The following is a 23,932-nucleotide window of genomic DNA, read 5'->3' as shown; positions in this document are numbered from 1 at the left end:
TATAAATTGTAAATATTAGACATAACCTCCACTTTGAGCGCATGTCACAAAGGGCAAATCCTTAGTGGAAAATGATCACTGATCTCTTGCAGTTCCGTCTCAGATTTACACTGGAGTTTACAGTGACATATTCCATAATAATTTCTGTGGAAAGTTGTTCACTACACACATACACTTGAAGGGGTTGTATGTTTTTTTGTCAGCCCCGCTACATTCAGCTCTATTGTGAACGGCAGAGCCCTGTGGCAGTGCTTCAAGGAGCAGGAGATACTTTTCCCTCTTTGCTATGATTTTGGGGCACCTCAAAAAGAGTAAGGTTTGTCCAAATGTGAACCATCTTTTTACAGAGCACATCGGTGAATTGTAAATCATAATTGTCATACACACACACTTTCAGCGCACAAAAAAATGCAAGAACACACAAGTTTCCAAAGTGTTCTTTTAATAACAGGTTGTTAGAAATGTGGTTTCTAGTAGAAACTACCACTACAAACACTTACAAATCTAATCAAAACAGACTTCCAACTACACACCAAGCGCACTACGCAATGCCTAGGCACACAGGAGAGTGATATATTGCTGCTCTGGGTCACTGTGTCTCAATCATCTCCTCTGATACCCCAAAAATGCTTTACACATAATAGTCTGTTGTATAATATATGGAATGTGTTGCCTTAGTGTAAAGGGGAACATGGTCTGATACCACTTCCACACAGCACAGGAAGGGGACAAACACCTGACATCCATACTGTACCACTATTCAGCAAGTGATCGCCTTTCTACACTTTTTCTCAAGCTCGTTAATGAGATTTAATCCTACCACAGCATATATCACACATAATCAGTTTTTCGTGATTCAGATTTAATGCTTATTGCAAAAAAAATGTTTTATGCTTTTCTACCTGAGTAACCTTGTCATCCTACATGCATAGTAACTGCAAGAGCTTTAATAGTAGATGTAGTGCAAGTCTAATGTTCCCTAGTCTACAATGTTCCCTTCCACACTGTACAGCACAGGATACCTTCTTTTTATTTCACAATATAGTTACATGTGATGCGTCCAACTTACACTGAGCAATCTAAGCACACTACGGTGTTATGTTAACACTGACCCTCATATCGTCTCTTGTTTGACTTGCGTCCTCTGGATAGACTTCTCGTGAACACTGCATTACATTTTGGACCTTGGTATTTGTTTATTTTTAAATATTTATATGTTTTATATGTTTGGCTCAGCTAAAAATGAAGAACAGGAATTGAGTTAATGATTATATCTAGAGTGTGCACACAAATAAGGTCAGTTCAGGTACACCAAAAAGCTGTACATTGAATTTTATCTCACCACTAAATAGAGACACTTTAAGTGTTAACTCAAAACAATATAGGGGCTTATACATAACACAACACATTTTTTATGTTCAATGTGATCATCTTTTAAGTCTTACACAGATACGGTGTAGACTGCACTGATGAGATTTTAAAGGTCAGGAATGTTATCATTTTAGATCAGAAAACTAACTTCTATTTTGGAGGTTTTGGCTGTTTAATTCTGGTGATCTCAGGCTCAAGAACTAAATTGTCCCATGTAATATAGAGGCTGGTAAAACTTGAGTTGAACCTGGGTGTCATATTGTCTCCAAAACCTATATTATGGTAAGCAACCAATGCTGGGCTTTCTAGAGCTCAGAGCTGGGCAGCAAGTTCAAATTACCCTACTGCCTGTCAGCAAACTGACATAGTTTGGGGCTTCACATAAGTGTACATTTTTCAGCGGACTGCTTCAGGTCATCCAAAGTAGACTGGGCTTTTCCTTTAATTGAGTCCAAGTCAATACTCTGGATGTTGCCGAGTTGTCCAATGACGGATGATCTTCCCTCTTCCTCTTCGTTATCCTCTTCAATCATTTTTGCCAACTCCTTCGGCAAGTCCACATCTCCACCAGCTAACTGGATTTGTGCATCATCAGTGTCATTCTGCGGAGAGAGACATACAAATATTACACATACAGCTATGGGAATGACTGTCAACCTGGCAATGGGAAGAGCAAGGTGCGTGAGGCTCATATGAGGCCCCATCACCTAAATTACCTCCATCATCCAAGCTACTGTAGCAACGGGAATTGTTTTCTTATATATAAATATTCAATAATTGCTATTGTTTGATGTAGCATACAGCATAATAAAAGCTGCTGTCTGATTGGCTGCTATGATTTTAGAGCAGATTTGCACCATTTTCTGTCATGTAGGAACACATTTGTAATAGGCACACTATGTTCTCTCATATTGGACCAATTGTTTACTCATTTGCAAATCTTTTGAACTAAAGCAGAATTGACAAATGAAGTGTAGTGGTAGTAGGATTTGCCCAAGGGCGACCCTATTAAGGATGAAAAGTGGGAATGTCAAGCTATATAAAACGGAAACACATTAATGGAGCAAAAACATTTGTGAAACAAACATATATTTCCACAACTATATAGTGTACTAAATATCTATGTTGGTACCAAGTCTCCTGTTACTGTCCCTCCACAATAACGTGACTTTACCTTGGGTAGTCGGTACTTGTCTCTGAAGTGACTCCGGAGTGTGGCTCTTTCAGCTTTGCGTTGAGTGTACAAAGCATCACGCTCCATCCTGCATGAACCAGATCATGTTACTATCATACACTTTGTGAAGGTAGATAAACACACTGAAACTAATCATTACTCTCCTAACAATTGATCCTGCTAAACAATTCAAGTCTTCATAAGACGAAAATCACTAATTTGATCATCAGTTAAAATATACCCTAACATGCTGCAGATTTCTTGCACTAAAATCAAAAAGTACTATAGATGTTGTTATAATGTAAATGATACTGGCTATATAATAAGGTAAATGAATGTATTTGGTACATACGACTTTTACATATGTAAGTGCTGATTGTTAGCCTTGAAGCAATCTTCTCTTTAACTGTTTCTCTTTATTTTTGCAAAACCACACTGTGTCCAATTGTTTTCTGCTTTTCACACTGAAATTATAAGGGTACTGGTCCATGATATAACTGTAAAGCGTGTGACTTATATTAGAAAATAGAAATTCATGCTAACAGTTTGATTCCCCTGATAATGGATGATGTAGTGGAGTGGGAGAAGCATTTATACTGCTTTGGTATAGTATCTAACCTATCATAAGAATACTTGTGGCTATTACATTGGCTATTAAAGTATTGACCCACTTTGGTATTTTCACATTTTATTTTCTTGCATCATGGAATCAAAACAAATTTACACTCTGCAATATCAGATTCCAAAAAAAGCCCCAAAATCTAAATATTCACCTCTTTTGCTAAATTACATCTAGTTAAACCCTGATAAAAAAAATTGTCTTCAACAGTCCCATAAATAATTGCTTCAAGTCTACCTGCCTACAATTAAAGTGTCCCAACTTGTTTAAAAATAAATACACCTCCTATCTGTTGGATAATGTATTTTCAAACAAAATTGTCATCATGAAGATCAAAGAACTTTCAGGAGCACTTCTCAATTCTGTATTTTATGGGAGGCTGGCAAAAAAAATCTTACATTAACTGTCCCTTTGAGTTTTCCACAAAGCAAACTAAATGGAGTTAAGTTCTATAGTCTGATAAAACCGATTTCATTTTTAAGCCTTAACAGCAGGTGCTATATAGAGCAAGCCTAACATTGTGCACCATCCCATAAACTATTGATACCATGAAGCATTATGGTGGGCACTTAATGCTATAGGCATGCTTCTCTAAAACTAGAGTGAGGAATGAAATGGATGTAACTAGATATAGTAGACAAGTATCCAAGGGACGCCTGTTGCAGGTTACAAGAGAACTAGGATGTGAGAGAAGATTTATATTCCATCAGGACAATCCCCCAAAGCATACAGCAATAGCCACACTGGAGAAACTTAAATACAAAAATAATCAATGTCCGAGAGAGTCCATATGAAACCCAGACCTCAATCCCATTGAGAATCTGTGGAATGATAATAAAAATTACTGTTCACCAATTGAGCCAATGTCAATGTTGCAAAGAAAAATGGATGAAAATTGCTGTGTCCAGATCAGTGATGGAAAAATGCCTGAAATTTTGAAGCCATGAAAAAAAATATTTTGGGGAAAACTATATAATTATATATGCACAATTTATTTTATCCTTTGCAGATCTAAATGGACTTTGCTACTTTGAGAACATGAAGTGTATTGTATTCAATTTAGTTTTCTAGTGAGATTATCATAGTTATAGTAGAAGTAAATTTATTTAATTTAAGTAAAAGTTATTCAGACAGTAATTAGAAATGTACTACTTTTTTTTACTTTACTATTTTAATTTTTGTTAATAAAAGAACCGCGGTTTCTTAGAATCCATTAACAATATTGTGAAACAGAGTTAAGTAAATGATAAAGAATTAAACACTGAATAAAAGCAATGCCACATCATAAAACTTCATCTCATCATAACTTTCTGAGCTGCCACTACCAGCAGTTTCTGCACCATGACCTTATGCAATCTGAATGATTGCCTGCATGGAGAAAAGTTGTCTGCTCTCTCTTAATTTAGTGTGTGTTTCCACATGTAAGCCAAATTCTTTCACATGCTGTAGAAGGTGGAGACATCATAGGCTGCAAACCACCTTGTCATCTGATGCTTGGCAGAGTCCCAGACTGTATTCCTGGGCTAAACACCTGAAGATGTTCTGTAGTCTACAACATTTTAAAGTGTGTTTCTAACGTCAAGACTTAAGTGTGTTGGTTGTTTTTTCTAATAAAGTCACATTGCTGTAGCTAACGCTACTAACATTTCTTCTTTTTTTGATTCCTTCATCCAGAATGTTTGTAGCTGTATGATTTCATTGGCAACATAATTCTTCTCATATGATAATAATGACTTATCTTTTCGTTCTTATTTACTTGTAAGCACAGCTGTACCTACATTCTCAACAGCAGCTAATTTTATCTAGGCCATATGATAAGGAATATCTGACAAGTGCAGTGACTGCTGAGGAAATTGGCTTTAGACATTTCAGGGTGTTGTGCTGATGAACCCCAGAAGACATCAGGTTCTGGATACTGTAAGATCCGCAATTATTACAGCTTTCTTGTGCTTCATAAACTATCATATGATACCACTCCATCTAGTTTTACCATAGAGTTTGAGCATCGCCATTTATTCTTTGCATTCTTTTCTCCGTGCACATTGTAAGAACTGCAGCTACAGTATGAGTGTCTTTATTTGTACAATACTTTCTTTTGTTCTGCTTTTATATTTTGCTGAATGTCCAACTTCTTGAAGTCATTAAGTAGATTTATCCCATTGGATGCACATCCTAATGCTGCAATATGTAGATATTTATCCATTATGATCTTACATGTAGCTTTCCTGTTACCTTATCAGTTAGCAAAAGCAAATACTTTTCAGATCCCAATCTTCTTTAGCTTCCCAACTGTATGTATGATTAGTGATTGACAATGGCCCCCTTCTCTCTCTCTCTCTCTCTCCATCTTCATCTCATCTCACCATGTCTTTGTAGTCCTTCCTTTGTGCACTGGGGCACAGTCATGTTGGAATAGAAAAGGGCCTCCCACACACTGTTGCCACAAAGTTGGAAGTATAGCATTGTCCAAAATGACTTGGTATGCTGAAGCATTATGATTGCCCTTTACTGTAGATAAGGGGGCCTAGCCAAACCCCTGAAAAACAGTCCCATACCATTATCCCTCATCCACCAAACTTCACAGTTGGCATAATGCGGTCAGGCAGGTAACGTTCTCCCGGCATCCGCCAAACCCAGACTTGCCCATTTGACTGCCAGAGAAGAGTGATTCGCCACTCCACAGAACACGTTTCCACTGCTCCACAGTCCAGTGTTCTGTATGCTTTACACCACTCCATCCGACGCTTGGCACTGGTCTTGGCGATGTGAGGCTTGCATGCAGCTGCTCAGCCATGGAATCCCATTCCATTAAGTTCCCGCTAAACAGTTTTTGCGCTTACATTAATGCTAGTGGTAGTTCAGAACTCTTCAGCTATGGAATCAGCAGAACGTTGGCGACTTTGACCCCGCTCTTTTACGTGGTCTTCCGCTTCGTGGCTGAGTTGCCGTTGTTCTGCGACACTTCCACTTTCTAATAATATCACTCACAGTTGACCGTGGACTATCTAGCAGGGATAGAAAGAACAAAACTTATCCCATGGCACCTTGCATGTGACAAATCAATCAAACTGATTGTATGGTAGTAACCTAAAAAGGTCTGTGTAACTCACTAATAAATCCAGTTAGGTGAAACAAGTTCCCTTTAATAGAGCAAAATACAATAATCTTGAGCAATGGTAAATCCATAGAATATCTTGGTTAAAATGAATGGTGATTCTACATTTATAATCTAAATCCAATAATCCTATTCCAATATAGAGAAATAGTCTTAAATCTACATCACCATTTGTCAGTGGTGTGTGGGAATAATGATATGCAAAATGTAGTCCATAAAAAGTTCAATACGTGCATACACAAAATGTACTCATATGCACAATGAGGATAGTCTAGAATGGAGGTATCTCCAGTTCGTATAGGGTCACCCCAGTCTGTCAGGCACTCTGGGGACTAAGTCCTGGTCCTAGCTGTATCGGTGCATCGCCGGCTAGTGATTGCTCGATAGGTTCCCTGTGAGTTCCTGTATGTTGGAAAGCAAGCCTACGTTCCAAAAGCTGAGCTTCCGTTTTTTTTGGCTCCATTGTGTGGAGCGCACGCTGTCACTGGATAGAACTGATCCGAAAGAAACATGTTTTGTGTATATTGGGGAAATTTCTGGAATTCGTCCCATAGCTAGGTGCTTGCTTTTATACACTTTTGGCAACGGATCTGATTGAAACATCAATTCAATAATTAACAGGTGTGGCCAAATACTTTTGTCCATATAGTGTGTGTGTGTATATGTATATATATATATATATATATATATATATATATATATATATATATATATATATATATATTATATAAATGCTTAGTGGCGTCTGTGTGTGTGTGGAAAAAAAAACAAGTTGCAGCGCCACCTGCTGGGCAGAGTTATACACTGACCTACTAAATTCTTAGTGTGTGTGGGGAAAAAAATTCAAAAAGGGCTGAAATTTGGTAGGGCTCAAACTCATTTTCGTGAGGTAATTTTACCTCATGAACACACATGTGTAGAGGCGTGCGTTAGTGTGTGTGTGTGTGTGTGTGTGTGTGTAAAAAACTATTTTCTCAGAAAGGGCTCATCCAATTGACCTGAAATTTGGTATACTGACATTATTTGACAAAAAAAATTAGAATAGTCAAGTCAGTTAACTTCCATCATCCCCCCTTCCCTTCCCCCCGTGAGAGGGGTAGTAAAGGCTAAATTTACGAGTTGAGGGGTCAAACTCATTTTCGTGAGGTAATTTTACCTCATGAACACACATTAAAAATGCCGCTTGCGTCGGGAACTAGCACTCTTTCCCTGAGGAGGCCTGGGCCAGGTCCAAATGCATGACAAGAACCTTTTTAAGACCTTAAGTAGCTTGATTTGACTAGAATGCATGAGTATCATGCACGGGTTAACTTGTGTGTGTATATATATATATATATATATATATATATATATATATATATATATATAGAAATTTTCTCTCTTTTAAGAACTGAAATACTGTATATGTTTCTTAAAAACAAAGTTTTGAGATGTCGGTCAGCTTACAGGTGGCTTTTCTTCATAGCTTGGTAGTGGCAGTCAGGATATGACACTCCTGGTAAACTCCTTGGTAACTCTTTGTTGCTCGTTAATATAAGCTTTGATCCCCTGACCCCGTTACTAAGGTCGACATAATATTGGCTATTCTTATATGTGTTTACTGCCACTTTTTATTATAAGCATTGATGCCCTGACCTATTACTAAAAATGACATCATGATATATGCTATTCTTGTATGTTTCTACTTTTTCTTGTCTTGTTTTAATATATTGATGACGTATGAAGGAGGTGCAGCTATTGTGCTAAAAGTCCATGAGTTTTGTGAAAACCAATGGTGATCTCCTGGACCGTGCAATTCTTTGCTCTCTCCAATTTGTTAAATAGCCATATTTTTTTTATATCCAGTTCTGGCCCCTCTGTTAACTGGACTGCTATTATCTGCCATTAAAAGAAATATATCACTACAGTTCATGATCTACCTTCTTACTTACACCTGTAATTTTTTATTTGAAGTTTGTAGGGCACTTATTGAATACAAGGATGTGTTTGGTCACCCTAGTACGGGTAGTTGGGAATGTATATGTCATTTGACAGCATCTGTAAATCACAGTTTTTTCCTTTTTTTTTGTGTCGCCCTCTCCCCCACAAATATGTTTTAGTCTTTGAACCTGCATTATCTGACTCAGACAGTAATGTCAACTCCTTAATCACTTTTGTCTTTAAGGGAGGTGTAAGAGAGCACTGGCCAGCCTTGAAGAGCAGAGATTCAGTAAAGGTGGCCACACATAAAACTACACACCAATGGCAAGGCACTGTAATCTGATTGGCTGTAGGTTCAGATTGGAGGTTGGAGGCAGTTGAAGGATAACAGCAAACGAGTTTTATTTCATTTTGGTGCCTATTTATCAGCTTATATGCAAATAGGGTAACTCTACAATGCATATGTCCTAATGAGAAGGGCAAGGAGGGCGGTCCCATAGTGGACTACCTTGGGCTGGCTCACTGGGCCACCTGCATTTTTTGTCCCTGTAAATTAGACTACTGAGTTGGGTCTTGCCACCCGGGCTAAAATTTGCCAGCCCTCCCCAGCCTGGAACCCAAATGCCACCTCTGAACCCTCATTCAGGGGCTTAACAATAGGGAGTGCAGGTCTGGAGGTGAGGAGGCCCAGCAATGAAAGTTTGCCTCCCTCCTTCCGATGTCCCCAGAGCCGTAACTTAGAATTCTAGCGCCTGTGGAAAGAAAGACAAATGTCACCCCCCTAGCCCTCAATTTTAACCAAATGAACCTAAAATAATCCTAAATTGCGCCCCCCTTCAGCGTTGCGCCCTGGGCGGTCGCCCCTGTTGCACAGCCCTAGTTACGGCCCTGGATGTCCCTGCCCCCCTCTGAGGACTCCCACTGCTCTGAGCACAGGCTCAGAAAAGACCACCTACTGTGCTCTGTTGAGAGCAGGTGGTGCCATTCTTGCCTCCCAGGGCTTGGGAGACAACAATAGCACCGCCTGGCCCTTACCCAAATTTTGCTATGGGGCCCAGCCATGCACTGTTGCTGCCCTGCCATTGGTTGTACACCAGGGGGTATATTTACTAAACTGCAGGTTTGAAAAAGTGGAGATGTTGCCTATAGCAACCAATCAGATTCTAGTTATTTATTTAATACATTCTACAAAATGACAGCTAGAATCTGATTGGTTGTTATAGGCAACATCTCCACTCTTTCAAACCCACAGTTTAGTAAATATACCCCCCAGGTGTTTAAACTACTTTGTTTGCTATGGTCCCTGAAGTACATTAATGTAATTTACACTGTGAAACAATAATTAATGCCATTTGTAAATGAGCATCAGTTAAAAGGGGGTTGCATATTTCCCAGGTTATGCTAAGTACTACTGCAAGAGAGTAAAGTAACATATGCCTTTACTAGGTGTGGAAGGGTTAAAGATCATAATTGCATTCTATTATTTTTCTACCAACCTGTCAGTTTATATTCTTTAATCCCAATCTTCCTTACTCTAGCAATATAATACACCATGTGTGCAAGGCATGTTTCGAAAAGCTCCTTAGGAGGCAGTACTACTAAAAGCAATAATGTTAAGAGAAGGATTACGCACATGGCAAAAGAGATTTTAATCTTTTATTTTTAGCTTATTTATCATGCTCTCCGATGACAGCCTCACAATTTGGGGCATTTGTTCACCATTATCTGATGTGCAATGTAACGGAATGCAACCTACAGAGTAACAAATCATGCATTTTATTTTATTCCCTTATCAACAGATGTTGGCTTTACTACACTTTGTTCTGTTCCTATGTCTTCTGTTCTGTAATCTCTCATTTTATCTTGCAGCACATGATTTCACTGCTCTTCTCTTACCTGGAACTAGATGTTCCGGCCAGTTATGTGTGTTCCAGTAGTGTACTGCTCAAAATATCTTTTATCTTTTGTGCCTATTATTATATCAGTCGTTTATCTCTACTGCTTTGCCTATTATTATTTCAAGTAAAAATTGAGAATACATCCATTTCCAGCATAAACGCTACAGTCATTTAAAGTGGAAACTGACTTGTTCTCTTGCAGTGTGAAGTCAGATATAAAAGAACAGGATAGTTACAACCTGACTAAAGTATAGAATTACATGTGTACAAAAGTACTTTGTGGATGGCTGAGCTTCAGTGTGTTATTCAGCACTCATTGAATTAAAATGGAACTTGAATGATTGATTCCTATGGAGAATGGCCCCACTATACAGAAGAGCATTTTTTATGAATGGAGGTTAGACTATATATGCAGCATGCACTGCCGTGTCTATAGTGTTTACCAGATGGATCAATAATCTCTATTGCAATAAGATCACAGTGACACAAAGAAGCCCTCTATGTGTACAAGCACTATGTATACTTGCATATGTTTTTTTTAGATGTACGTAGTTGTGTGGTCCATTACAATGATAATACTGATAAGTGCTTACAGGTGATTGTACATTTACCCATGATGCATAACATCTGAGCAGTGTTCACTAGAAGGTGAAATTGAATCCACTGATCATGCTTTCCAAAATAGTGATGTATGGATTACTATGACAAATAAATATACACTATAATGGGCACTGGAATGATTTAAAAACAAAACACAGACTTTTCAGGGCCTTGGGTGGCTGCCTGGAAGGCTCATGCCTGGGTCTGACAATTGCAGAGCCGCACGCAGGATTTTTTTTCACCCCAAAAAAAACAACAAAAAACCTTTGCGAGAGAGCTGCTGTAGCTCCGTTTCGGCAGCACTGTACTATACAGCAGCTGCGGCGCTGTCAAAGAAGCGTCCGCGGCAGTGCTGTATACAATACAGTACCGCCACGGACGCTTCTTTGACAGCGCCGCGGCTGCTATATAGTACAGTGCCGCTATGTGGGGCACTTCGTTAGCGGAGGGGAAAGGTTTCTGGAGACCCAGAAACCCCCCCCCTTGTGTGCCCCTGAATTGTATGCATGAAGCACATGCCCTAATGTATATAGCCTGTCCTCTTACAGAGTGCCTGTTTTCTGGACTTGCTCATAGATGGATCTTGCAGATCTGAGCACATGTCTGAAAATGAAGCGCTAACTCATGAACATTGAGGACTTGAAACTATTGACCGTAATCTTCAGCATTAACCCTTGGTTGTAACATCTGCTGCTCAATGATAGTTCTTCATTGTCTGGCACTGATAAAACAAGCATGAGTTGAAAAGGTTGGTTCTGTTTAGCGCTTTGAAAACCGTTACAATACAGAATTGATGCGTTGATAACATTGATAACACAGACACCACTATCGGGAAAAGATTTCCAGAGACAATTATATATTGACAACAGTGATGTTACTGTGATATGTCTCAAAAACAGTAGCAAAAACAGTTCATTACTGATATCTCAATTTTGGTAAAGTTTAAATGTGTTTCCATGAAAGTGATCCAATTATTTTCCTGTAAGAAGTAAATTAAGAGAGTCTCCCCTCTGAGAAATGATGGCATTGTTTTAGACCACTTATGTTAGCATATCGATGCCGAGAACCCCGACAAGACTTACCCTGACCTGAGGATTCCGAAGGGCTGCTTCCCGACCTTAACCAATGACGACTCCTCTTCACACCAACAGCCAATGACGATGAAGTAAGAAGGCGGCTGCACTTGATGACGTCATTGACCGCACTGACGAGATTATCGCTGTTGTTAAGGGGGTCATGTAAGTATGCAACCATGTACAATGTAGTTTACAAAGGCTTCTACATTGTACATGGCTGCATACTTACAAGACGCCCTTAACAACAGCGATAATCTCGTCGGCGTGCTCAATGACGTCATCAAGTGCAGCCGCCTTCTTACTTCATCGTCATTGGCTGAAGTCGGTCATTGGATGAGTCGTCACCGGTGAAGGTCGGGAAGCAGCCCCTTCGTGATCCTGATGTCGGGGGGTAAGTCTCCTCGGGGTAGTCAGTATCGATATGCTGACTATCACCATTATCATTAGCCTTATCTATGATGAATTTAATTATTTAGGGCTGTGCTACAGAACTTTCATGCTATGATTTGCCCCTGTCCTTGAGTGATCTCATTTTAATTTTGTTTACAGTAAAAACCTGGTAAACAGTAAGGTCCTGATTCATCAAGGTATGTATTCTGAGCGCAACCTGCACATATTTAGGCTTTGCAAATTCACAAAGGCACGGACCTCAAGACACGTGTGTTTTTGAAATCAGGGGCAGGTCTGCTGTGCTCTACTACACAAGACCCTGGAGGATACATCCAATACCTACGTGGATTATAAATTTGCAAAAGAACGCACAGGAAAACAAAAATAGATTTGAATCAATGTCACCTGTTAATAATAAAGGCATTAATGATAAAACAGTTTAAACAAAAAGAGAGTTGTTTTTTCTTTTTGCCCCATGAAATACATTTGTTAGAATGGTGTTAATGTCTACTGAACAAAAAAATCAATTTTTGCAGTTGCTCATGATTGCAAACACATGTTATAGCATGCACACAAGACAATACTACTGCTCAGGACTTAGACTAGCCCTTTAGCCAAAGGAAGAGATATGGTAGAAAAACAAGTAACTTTGAGATGTTCAGAGCTTGATTCGGACGTGGCTGCGTGAGCTTGAGTTTGGCACACCCTTACTGTAAATTCACTATAGCAAAAAGCCCCTTCCCTGCCCTGTTCACTCCTCAAAATCGTAGGCTGTAGTAAGTGTCCTTTGCATACTAACACATATTGGACAGGGCTGCATTCACGGGATTATCTTCTGGTTTAGGGCAGGTGCAGAGTGATTTTTGGATGATACGCTCAAAACTGGCAAATACGTGACTTGATGAATCAGGCCCTAAGAGAGGATGCTCAAAAATGGGACTAAGTGGGGTCTGAAACAGATCCCTCGTGGTGAGCTACAAAAAAAATAGTAAACTCCCTCCCTCCCGCTGTTCACTGTATGTAATGTTTAAGTAAAGTTACCAAATTAGTCATAGTACAGCCATGTGTAATTCATATATGTCCAGATTTACATGACTCATTAGGTGTATGTTTTATACCTTTAATGTAGTTGACGTGTCCAGTAAGGAGCACATGGCCAGTGATAATGTCCATGTGGAGCAGGAACGTAGGTCCTGTTTTGGTTGTGACCGCTATCACTTCAGCAGTTAACCACTGAATCCTCCCTCCACATACATTTCCTTGTCACTGTACTATACAGGTACATAATAAACAAGTGCAGTATTCAGAAGATCTATGGGTAGATGCTTAGGTCCAATAATCAGTAGGTTTAATCTAAGGCTTGGATTGTAAGAACACTTACCCTGTGTAATAATTCAGGAGATGTTGCACACAAAAAGGGAATAAAGTTAAATTTTTTGTCCCCATGGGCCACCTTTCTGTGCTGCCAATTATAATGTGACCAGCCTAGCCTGGCACAGCCTGAGAGTGGTTGCTGCTTTTGCAAGGGGATGCCATGCTTGTCGTCCCCTGGCTTTAGCAGTAAACAGCCCTGGCAATGGCACTGGAAGCTTCAAGATATGTTAGAGTGTATGTTTATGCTTATATTCAGGCAGCAAAGATTGTTTGTTTGCAGCTGCTTTTTGCTCTATAGTCATGTGCACAGACCCAGCTGAAGGATCCTCATACACCACCATTCCCATTGGACCCAGAGAACAGGTCTTTTCTTGAGAGTAGCCATACAAACTACTAGCACCTTGATTAAAGTCCTTGGTGATATAGACTGAATTGAAGATAAGCATCCTGTAGATTTATTATTAAGTTAGGAAGTCTTATTTCTTCATTGCGTGGAGAATGGTCTTCAATGGTTTCAAATTATCTTTAGTAGTGAGTGTCTAAACCCATGCATAATTCCCTGTAGAACGTGCCAGTAATCCAGGAGTCATTCAGTGGGGCTTTGACTGAAAGGACTGGAAGCTTATCTAGAAGTACTGGCATCATACTCTTTCCAATAACTCTGTGCTTTCTTGAAGTGCTATTGAGAAGAGGCGAAAGGGAAAACTCTTCTTCTCTGGTCTCGAGGTAAATCATAAGTCTTCCACCTGGTAATCTTTTTAATCATTGGATCAAGTTTATCCTCCCCGAAGAGAAAAGTTCTTTCAAAAGGAAGCGCGACCAAATGATTATTTGATTGTGAATCTGCCATCCAAGGATGCAGCCAGGACACTCTCTAGATGAAACTATGCTTCTGGCCGAAAGGGTAATCATACTTAGGGAAGTTTCACATAGGAAATCAAGCCCTTTTCTCATGACATAAATGCTTTTGAGTAGATTCTGCTAATTTCCTCTTTTATGTCCTTATGTGGGGTATCGTCCTACACTCTGAGTGCCCTAGTCATTGATGCCGGAGCCACAACAGACTTTAACATGTTAATCAAGGAAATATGAAGTTTCTTGAAACAGCTTCCCATTTTCCTGTCCAGAGGCTCTTTCAACTGGTTTCCATCCTCTAATGGAATAGGGGTCCTCGCTGAATGACTGGCCACAGCAGCATCCTTTTTAGGCACCAAACTCCACTGGAAACCCATTTACCATGAAAAGGATACATGAGATCAAGTCTCTTTTGATTAGGCTGACATCTATCTATTCCTTAATAATGAGCCCCTTATTAAACCTGTGCACTTGGTACACTCCCTTTACAGTTATGATCCTTGAAGGGAATCTTGGAGAGGAAGAAGCTGGCGTATTAGCAACCATGTGGTTCTATTAATATGCCTTCTGAGCTGAAATCTCAGACAAAGGTTTGTTGCATGTGGTGCTTGTGACTTGCTGCTTCTCTTTCCTTTAACAGACTCTGGAATAGTACTGAGAAGGAAGAACTAACAAACTGTCTAGCTAATAATAAAAATGTAGAAAGCAGCCCTAAGTGAGGGGCTTATCTGGAATGGGTGCTCCTCAGCATTTTGGGGGAGGGCTAAAACTCCATAACAGCAGAATATTCCACAACCAGAACAGCAAACAGTTCCGATGGTTCCCCTTTCTGTTTTAGGCTCCAAGCTAGACTATGATTTCTGTACCAAAAGTGAGGCCATACACCCAAGAAGAAGGCCCAGAAGTCAGGCCCCGCATGTGCTACACCATTGTAGCAGCTAGTGTCCCTAGGAGCCAACTCTGCACCTGCCTACACTCCCAAAGGTGTGGGGGACCCTCCCGAACCACTGGAAAAAGGTAAGCCCACATTAGAGAAAAAAGACAAACTACTACACTATACTTACACACTGCTTACTTAGCTGAGAGACAGTGAAAGATAGCAGGGGAAGGTGGAGTATGCCTTCTGGGGTGTTTATTTTTCCTGTCTCTATCAGCTGACAAGGGAGTTAACCCATTCATACGCGCTGCCATGGAGTTGATAAGGAAAATACAGTATCCCTGAGTGCTTTATTTGGAATAGTTAGATATCCTAGTTAAACCTGAGGGTGTCACAGAACCCACATGGTTGGAAGCAAGAATAGTGCTGTCAGATGTATTCTTGAATTATCTGGGAGCCATTTGACTTATCTTGTACTCTGGGTAAGAGAGGAGGTAAAGACGTTGATGGTACAAGCCCTAGATTACAGGTAGGCTGACTCTGCTCTTTACATGTCTTACTGGCTACACAGGCGTCCTCCTTAATAACTGCTTAATCACTCAAGTCTTACATATTTGTAACAGGGCCCTGTAAATGGGGGAATGGATCCATACATACATATATGGTGTGTAATCTCCTCCCAAAGATAAATGGGAGTAGACGCTGTATAGTGTCGTCAAGTTATCTGTGTCCCAATTATACAGTTTCAAAACACACACTCTGGCGTCTCTGGCGCTAAGAGTGAATAAAGATGCTGTGCAAATAATAATAATAAATTAAATAATGAATTCAAAAAGGTCCCAAATGCAGCGGTTCATAGGAGGAAGTGGCAATCCTCCACTATAGATACCATATAAAAAAGAGATAGCAATCAACTGCGCAAATGACACCTATATCACATAGTAAACTATGTTATTATGATTCACCATTAGTGAATGGTGTAGTATAAAGATATAAAACCAAGGAATTCAGTAAAATAAACACAGATTGAAAAAAATTACAATAACATAGATTCCAAATTAAAAACTAGACAAATATTACTAAATAAGTCTAAATTAGCAACATCATAACCATTGCCAATAATTATTCAAGGAGACTTAAAACCTCTTATCCAACCAAAATGGTGTAGTTAACTGAGTATCACAGTTAGTAGTTTGGCTACTTCAAGAAGTCTTTAGGAATCCGTCTCTTGAATGTCAATAATAGTCTCTTCGTTATTCACAATATATAGTCACATATAGGAAATATATATAGAGACGGATTCCTAAAGACTTCTTGAAGTAGCCAAACTACTAACTGTGATACTCAGTTAAGTACACCATTTTGGTTGGATAAGAGTGTTTAAATCTCCTATAATTATTGGTAATGGTTATGATGTTACTAATTTAGACTTATTTAGTTGTCTTGTTTTTAATTTAGAATCTATGTTATTGTTATTTTTATCAAACAGTGTTTAATTTTTTCTGAATTTCTTGGTTCTCAATGTTTATACTCCACCGTTCACGAATGGTGAATCATAAAAGCATAGTTTACTATGTGATATAGGTGTTATTGACGCAGTTCATTGCTCTCTCTTTTTCACAGTTATACAGTACTTTTATGTAATTTCAGCAAATCAAGACTATTAGGTGTCCCTAAAATTACTTGCACTTCCATCATGCCACCTACACCCATTTTCCTACAGATTTTCGACAATTTGCGGAATTCCCTGTTCTATATATGTCTATGTATTTACAGAAACAATCAAGATTAAATGAAAGAGCAATGTTGGGACCCTGGATGACGATGACTGGTAAGAGACACTGGAGGCCCAGTTGGTTATTTGTTATATTGTGCATATTTCTTTTCTCAGATTGGCTAAGTTCAGTTTGGCATCTGATGACTCCTGGCATCCTTCCTAATGTCAGCTTGCCCAGGGGGACTTTTTGCATTTTTCTGTAATTACCTATGATGAGTTTCATATAAATACACAGGAAGATGTGAAAAAGTCCAAGGGTAGTGGTCATAAACCTCACTCAGATCCTCCATACAGGATGTAATTGCATGACCTGTGCTTGTTTGGTACCTAGGACATCCCCATGCTTTTGAAGGCAACCATGTAACTAAAGTCATAACAGTCCATGTGACTATGAGTTCAGCAGTTCAGCAGTAAAGCGTTTGATACCCCCCTCAGTTTACCTGCAATCAGATTAAGCAACTGTTAAAGGATGGAATGTATAAATAGCTCATTCACTTGTGTCACATTGGCAACAATGTAATTAGTGTGTTTCAGCTATTGAGCAGATTTTGTTAGTGGTTACGTAGCATAATAGTGATTGAGCATTGCTAGTGAGTGGCTTTGAAAAAGAATGTTGCTCTGGGCTCCAGAAATGTTTAGTTATGTCATCGCTGCCTACCCCTAAACTAACCAATCCTAACCTCTGAGCTAGCCCTGCCTCACTCCTTTGTAGAGCTGCCTTTCCTACCGCCAATCACAGTGATGTTCAATCTTTTTCGGCTGGGACCCCAAGTCTCAGTTTACCAGTTATTATGAGATTTAAAACAGATGATTTTCAATAGAACGTATTACACATGTCATAATGAGGTCTTCTACATATAAGGGGACCGCACATGTTGCTTACAACTGGTCTAAACCATGGTTGCAGTTGGCCACAAGCTGCCCCACCTCTATCAGCTACTAGAAGCAGGAGTGCCTATCACATAGTATTCTTATATGTAACTTAATAACAGCAAATCCAGGTTTGTGTACAATTTAATAATGTACCCAATAGTATAGCACATACTTAAACTTCATTTTACTGTGTTTGGTCAGGTGCTGCCAATGTTACTATTTATGGATAAGGAAATAAAATGTATTCCACAGAGAAACTTCAATATATTAGATGGCGAACACTCCATTAAGAATTGCAGCATAATGTTTTCTGTAGCAAACCTCTGCTTTTACCAACTAGAATACATCAACAAAATAGATCTAAAATGAAAAACTAAAAAGTAGCTTAATACTTAATAGTTAATCGCATATCTCATACATATTCCATTTAAAGGGGATTCAAAAATATATAAATGTAGAAAATAAATCCAGTGTAGCTTTTCTTATTGTGATAGTGTATCTTTGTTAGGGTCTTTCCATATTGTGATAGTGTATCTTTGTTAGGGTCTTTCCATATTGTGATAGTGTATCTTTGTTAGGGTCTTTCCATATTGTGATAGTGTATCTTTGTTAGGGTCTTTCCATATTGTGATAGTGTATCTTTGTTAGGGTCTTTCCATATTGTGATAGTGTATCTTTGTTAGGGTCTTTCCATATTGTGATAGTGTATCTTTGTTATGGTTTTTCCATATTGTGATAGTGTATCTTGTTAGGGTCTTTCCATATTGTGATAGTGTATCTTTGTTAGGGTCTTTCCATATTGTGATAGTGTATCTTTGTTACAGTCTTTCCATATTGTGATAGTGTATCTTTGTTACGGTCTTTCCATATTGTGATAGTGTATCTTTGTTAGGGTCTTTCCATATTGTGATAGTGTATCTTTGTTACAGTCTTTTTTCCATATTGTGATAGTGTATCTTTGTTAGGGTCTTTCCATATTGTGATAGTGTATCTTTGTTACAGTCTTTCCATATTGTGATAGTGTATCTTTGTTACGGTCTTTACATATTGTGATATCAAACCATGTTCTATATTCTTACATCTTCACTAAATTGTTTTGCGAGGTTTTCTCTAATTCTCATTTTATCTGTATATCACTCATTGTCACCGTGTCTGTAACTTAATATGCTTCTCGTCGTTTGTCACATCTGATCTCTATGTGTTACTGCTGTTATACAGCATCTTATCTGTGTTTTGCATTGCTAGCTCCTCTGGCAATGTCCCCACTTATCCTGATATATGAAGGTACATATCTGATCTCACGGTCTATCCTATCCACCTAATCCTTCAGTCAGTTCAGTGCACACACTGTGGAGGGGTTGTTCCTGGCAGATGGGAGGATTATGTTTAGGGACAATTATGGCTTGTGACAATAAAACGAAAATGTACTGGATTAAGTAACATTAATCCATACAGTGCAAGTCGGGAGAAATCCCAATTTGCATTACATACATTAACTCCTTTAACGGCATCAATATTTAAATGACTACTATTGTGAGAAACTATATTTTTACTTTTTGTATTCTTTGCTCTTAAATACATGACATTGTTACAAAAATAAAAAGTTAATGTTTTTTAATTTTTCTCCCCAGCAGAATCATGCGGACATAAAGGTGAGTAATCTGAGAATGGAGCGTTATAGAGCCATGATAAATCTTTACATAGGCAAGATCAGTCTATATGGTGGGATGATGAGGCTATATGCTGGCAATACAGTGGTACACGAGAGCTGCTATGCTGGCCATGTACTGGACATTGGGCTGTATATGATGGACAGTTGAGTGGGATGTGCACACTATTTTCTTGCCATACCACCAATACTGTTACATAATATAATATATATCATAAAATAATGATATTTAGAATTAGCCTATGTCTTGTAAGTGGTCAATAGAGTCATCAACACCCCTAATATATCTAGCCCCTCCCACCAGGACCCACCGTACCCCTGCAGACATCCCCGCCTGACTTGCAAACTTCATGCTACTGCCATACAAATGAGTATATTAACACAAAAATGCGCATACATCACAAAACTTAGCTCTTGCTGTGGTCTCCAGTTTAACACTTGAGCTGACCCATATTTTGTTATGTAAATCCAGAGGTAATAAAAACAAAACCTCAAGTGAGGCAAATACCAAATGAAACTTACAAGAAGAACATTAGAAAAACAATTATTGATGTATTTATATTGATGTATTTAACTAATTTTAATTATTAAATAAATTGCAAATTTCAATGTATTGCTTTACACTCACAGTATAAATATAGTTAGTTGGCGGTTTAACCTGAAAGATCTATTAAATTTAATCTGCTCTATTTTGTGGACAAGTGCCCCAATGTGAACCACACTAGGCTGAGTTTAAAATCCTTTACACTGGTAGGAGGCAAAAGCAATCCAGCTAACCAGGGCCAGGCACGACCACTCTCTCAGTATAAGGTCTGCAGGGTGTGCAACAAGGGGGAGAACAAGAAAGCTGAACCATGTAACCTGGTGCATGATAGAAACAATGTTTGGACATATTCTTATGGATCAGCATCTGGCTTTGTTGTATTAATAGGTGTATCAATAAACTTAGCTTGTTCTTAATTTTTCTTAATAGTCAATGGTAGATAAACAATATTTTTCAACACAATAATGAGTGATTTCTGTCCTGTGTGATAAATGATTATTTAATCTGTGCCATTGTTTTGTTCTGCTCTGGTGTGTATATCTGCAGGTGTGTTTATATGTGCCTCAGCATTCTATATGTAGACTCTTCATTAAAATACTATGTTGAGCAATAACATGGATCTTTTTAAATGCCTGATATTAATGTTTCACTGTATATTATTAGAATATTCTGCTTACTACTATAGCTCAGTGTATTACTGGGCTCCAAACAATATAATAATTAGTACATCATAACAAATACACTAATGTGTTGTTAATGTTATATCTCACATGACTTTAGGTAATTATGTATGGCAATACTGCAATGAATGGGGTGCACTAATAGCTGTTACTACAATCAGTGGTTTGCTGAGGTGTTCTGTTTTGGCTGTATTTACCATACAGGCTTGTAGCACTTTCCAAACAGACTGTATTGACCATACAGGCTTAGGGATACACAGGAATAAAGTGATGCTATCACAGAGCACCACAGGAATAGTAGTTTTTTTGTTTGCTTTTTTTTTTTTGTATGGGGGGGTTCTCTGGGTCCTATGTTTACTTTATCCATTCCCTATATAAACAGAGTACAGTATGTTTACAATTAGTATTCTACTCTGCACAAAGACTGTAGCAGTCTGAAACTTATTGAAATGACAACCCCACTGATTAACATGGTCTAATGTACCACTTAATGTATACCATTCTGTATATAAAATAGAACTGAGAAAATGTCAGGGTGCTTCAATTTACTTTAAGAATCACTTTTTTTTATCAGAAGGATGTACTGGCAATGAGCTTGTCACTAAAAGCACACACACAATCTATCTATCTATCTATCTATCTATCTATCTATCTATAGATACACAAACACACATACAGTCATTTTAAGTGGAACAGGGTTAATCAACCTGTAACTTGACTGACAATGTTTCGAAGTTTCTGTCTTGTAAATAACCCCATTGTATTGTTTCTACTGACCCCTCCAGTTCGCATTTTAAATCTTCAGATATAGGCTCATGCCAGGTATATGTTCAAACAAGAATCCACCGCTTCCTGGATATTTACAAATTTTGCTGGTTCCATTAAGCTTTCACTACTGCTGAAATATCTCAAACAAGAAACACTTACTTCTCTTCTAGAAGTTGCTTCTGATACTCTTCATATTCTTCTCTTGTCATTCCTTGGGCTTCAGCTGCTGATTTCTCTCCTTCCCCCTTCTCTTCTCGGCCCCCCAGACCTCCTGTGAGGTTCTTCAGTTGACCCCCAACCATAGTCTTCACCATAAAAGCCATGATCGTTGAGCACACAGGCGCTTGGTTTCAAACGTCAGTGAGTTTTCTGGACAGAGTTAGACTTATGAATGAGATAAAGATCTGCTCTTAAATAATTGTATAATATGACGGACGGCAATCACTTTCAATTCACTTCGTCAGAGAGATCACAATCCCTACAAGACTGCTGCAAATGCACCGTGAGTAATATGCAGGTTGACACTGATGCCCAGTTTAATGAGTTGAATGAATTTTCTCATACATGCTGTGTCAAGATCGTTAAATCCAGCAGATAATCCTACAAGTGAGGATATTCCAAGAGGTCTCCCAACTGTAGTGTTTGACGTTTCAGCAGATTCACTGCTTGGTCTTTGATTCAGCACCACCGTACTGAACAGCGCCCAAACCTAAGCTATCCCTTGTCTTCTGAGACTTTGGGGAGAGGGGGGGAGGGAGATAGACTCCCCAGTCCCGAGTCACTGCTAGCACAGGAACTCAAAACACAATCAGCCCCTTCTGTTCAGTCTGGCTTACAGCATCACAGCCATTGGCTCTAGTAAAGTCACTTAGCCCTTCCAATCTGTTCACATAGCTCAGCTGGGCGATCCCACGTTTAGGAAATAACACACACATCTATTCCCATTAGCTTCGAACTCTTCAAATCCTATTATTCTCTGCCTCCCAAACCCCCTCTTAGGCTATCTTTAGAATAACTTGTTTACACGTATATAGTCACACAGCCACACGGTCCACCTGCTAAATGTCCCTGGCTGCTCCCCTCCTGTCAACGAAGAGGTTAATGCCTCCAGTGTGATGTAGAGGTGAGATACCCTAAATGAGTTACCTTCGCACCTATGATAACGCTGTCACTGCCGGGGTATTACAGTGAAATATAGCGAGAACCTCGAGATGATGATACAATTAACACCTTTGAGTTTTATCTAAAATGTATCACATATACATCAGTAAACTACTGAGACGTATGGGATTAGGTATCCATATGTAAGCATTATTGTAATGTTCACAGCAATGAAATAAGCTTCACATAAGAGATTTTAGGGGGGAAAAAGACGTTGTACTTCTGACTAATATACTGCAAAGTCAATGCAAATAAATATCAATGTGTAAGTGTTACCCAACATACAGTAAATCTGCTAAATACTGATGTTTAAATCAGGTGTCCCACATAAACCTAAGAATGATAGGAGGATCCCTGCACTGCCACAGACTAAATGAGCCATGTGGGACACTTTACCTTATCAGGCACATTTATTTGGTGATATTTACCTAACAGGTGAAAAAGTAACTTGGTGCAATATCTAAAAAAAAGGTCTCAGATGCTCTTTGCTATTATCCTTACATTTGCACACATGCTGGTTTTCTGGGGAAGCACATGGATTTGTGTGATAATACAGGGGAACTCACAGGGGTGCATAGGCTTGTGCCAGCTGATGGGAGGACTATGGTGGATGTAGGGTATTGCTTGCTTAGTGCAAATTAGGTGCAGGAAACCCCCTGTTTGTGCACTAAAGAGCAAAAAATAGATTTTTATTCTTGCAGGACAGGATTATTTAAATTAGATAAAGGGATGGTGCAATTACAGGGGCAGTTCCTACTTTGTGGGAGGACGCACCTCCTTTTTTTCCCAGCAAAATGCCACCTCAGAGGTGCTGGAGAGTGTCTTGTCCCTATATTTATAGTCGGATGCACACTGCATAGTCATTTGCAATTCTGCAGCAAAACACATTTTGAGATGCAATGCAATTAATGTAATAATAGGTTTCTAATATGCAATTCTAATATGTGATCCTTTTGAAAGTTGGAGGGGATCAAATGCTGCCTTGAAGTATATCAGGTCTATTTGAATTACTTAATTGACCTTATTATTTATTTATATAGTGCCAATCATATTACACAGTGTTATATAGAGGATTTATACCAGTTCCTGCCCCATTGGAGCTTATAATCAAAATTCCCTAACACACACTCACACAGTCCACTTTGACAGAAGCCAATTAGTCTACCAATATGTCTTTGGACTGTGGGAGGA

At 38.9% G+C, this 23,932-nt stretch overlaps 1 protein-coding gene across 1 annotated transcript; it reads right to left on the bottom strand.

Annotated features, from left to right (window-relative positions):
• Positions 1 to 425: 425 nt before the first annotated feature.
• CPLX3 (complexin 3) lies at positions 426 to 22,406 on the bottom strand. Its single transcript, XM_075208236.1, has 3 exons — positions 21,740 to 22,406; positions 2,546 to 2,633; positions 426 to 1,973 (listed from the first exon to the last, which is right to left on the bottom strand). The coding sequence occupies exons 1-3, from the start codon at positions 21,901 to 21,903 to the stop codon at positions 1,749 to 1,751; spliced, it is 477 nt and encodes a 158-aa protein (XP_075064337.1). The 5' UTR covers positions 21,904 to 22,406; the 3' UTR covers positions 426 to 1,748.
• Between the last annotated feature and the right edge of the window lie 1,526 nt (positions 22,407 to 23,932).

Source organism: Mixophyes fleayi, chromosome 4, assembly GCF_038048845.1.
Source record: "Mixophyes fleayi isolate aMixFle1 chromosome 4, aMixFle1.hap1, whole genome shotgun sequence".
Classification (NCBI taxonomy): Eukaryota; Metazoa; Chordata; class Amphibia; order Anura; family Limnodynastidae; genus Mixophyes; species Mixophyes fleayi.
Note: the sequence above shows the minus strand (reverse complement) of the source record. Positions and strands in the feature narration are given on the sequence as shown.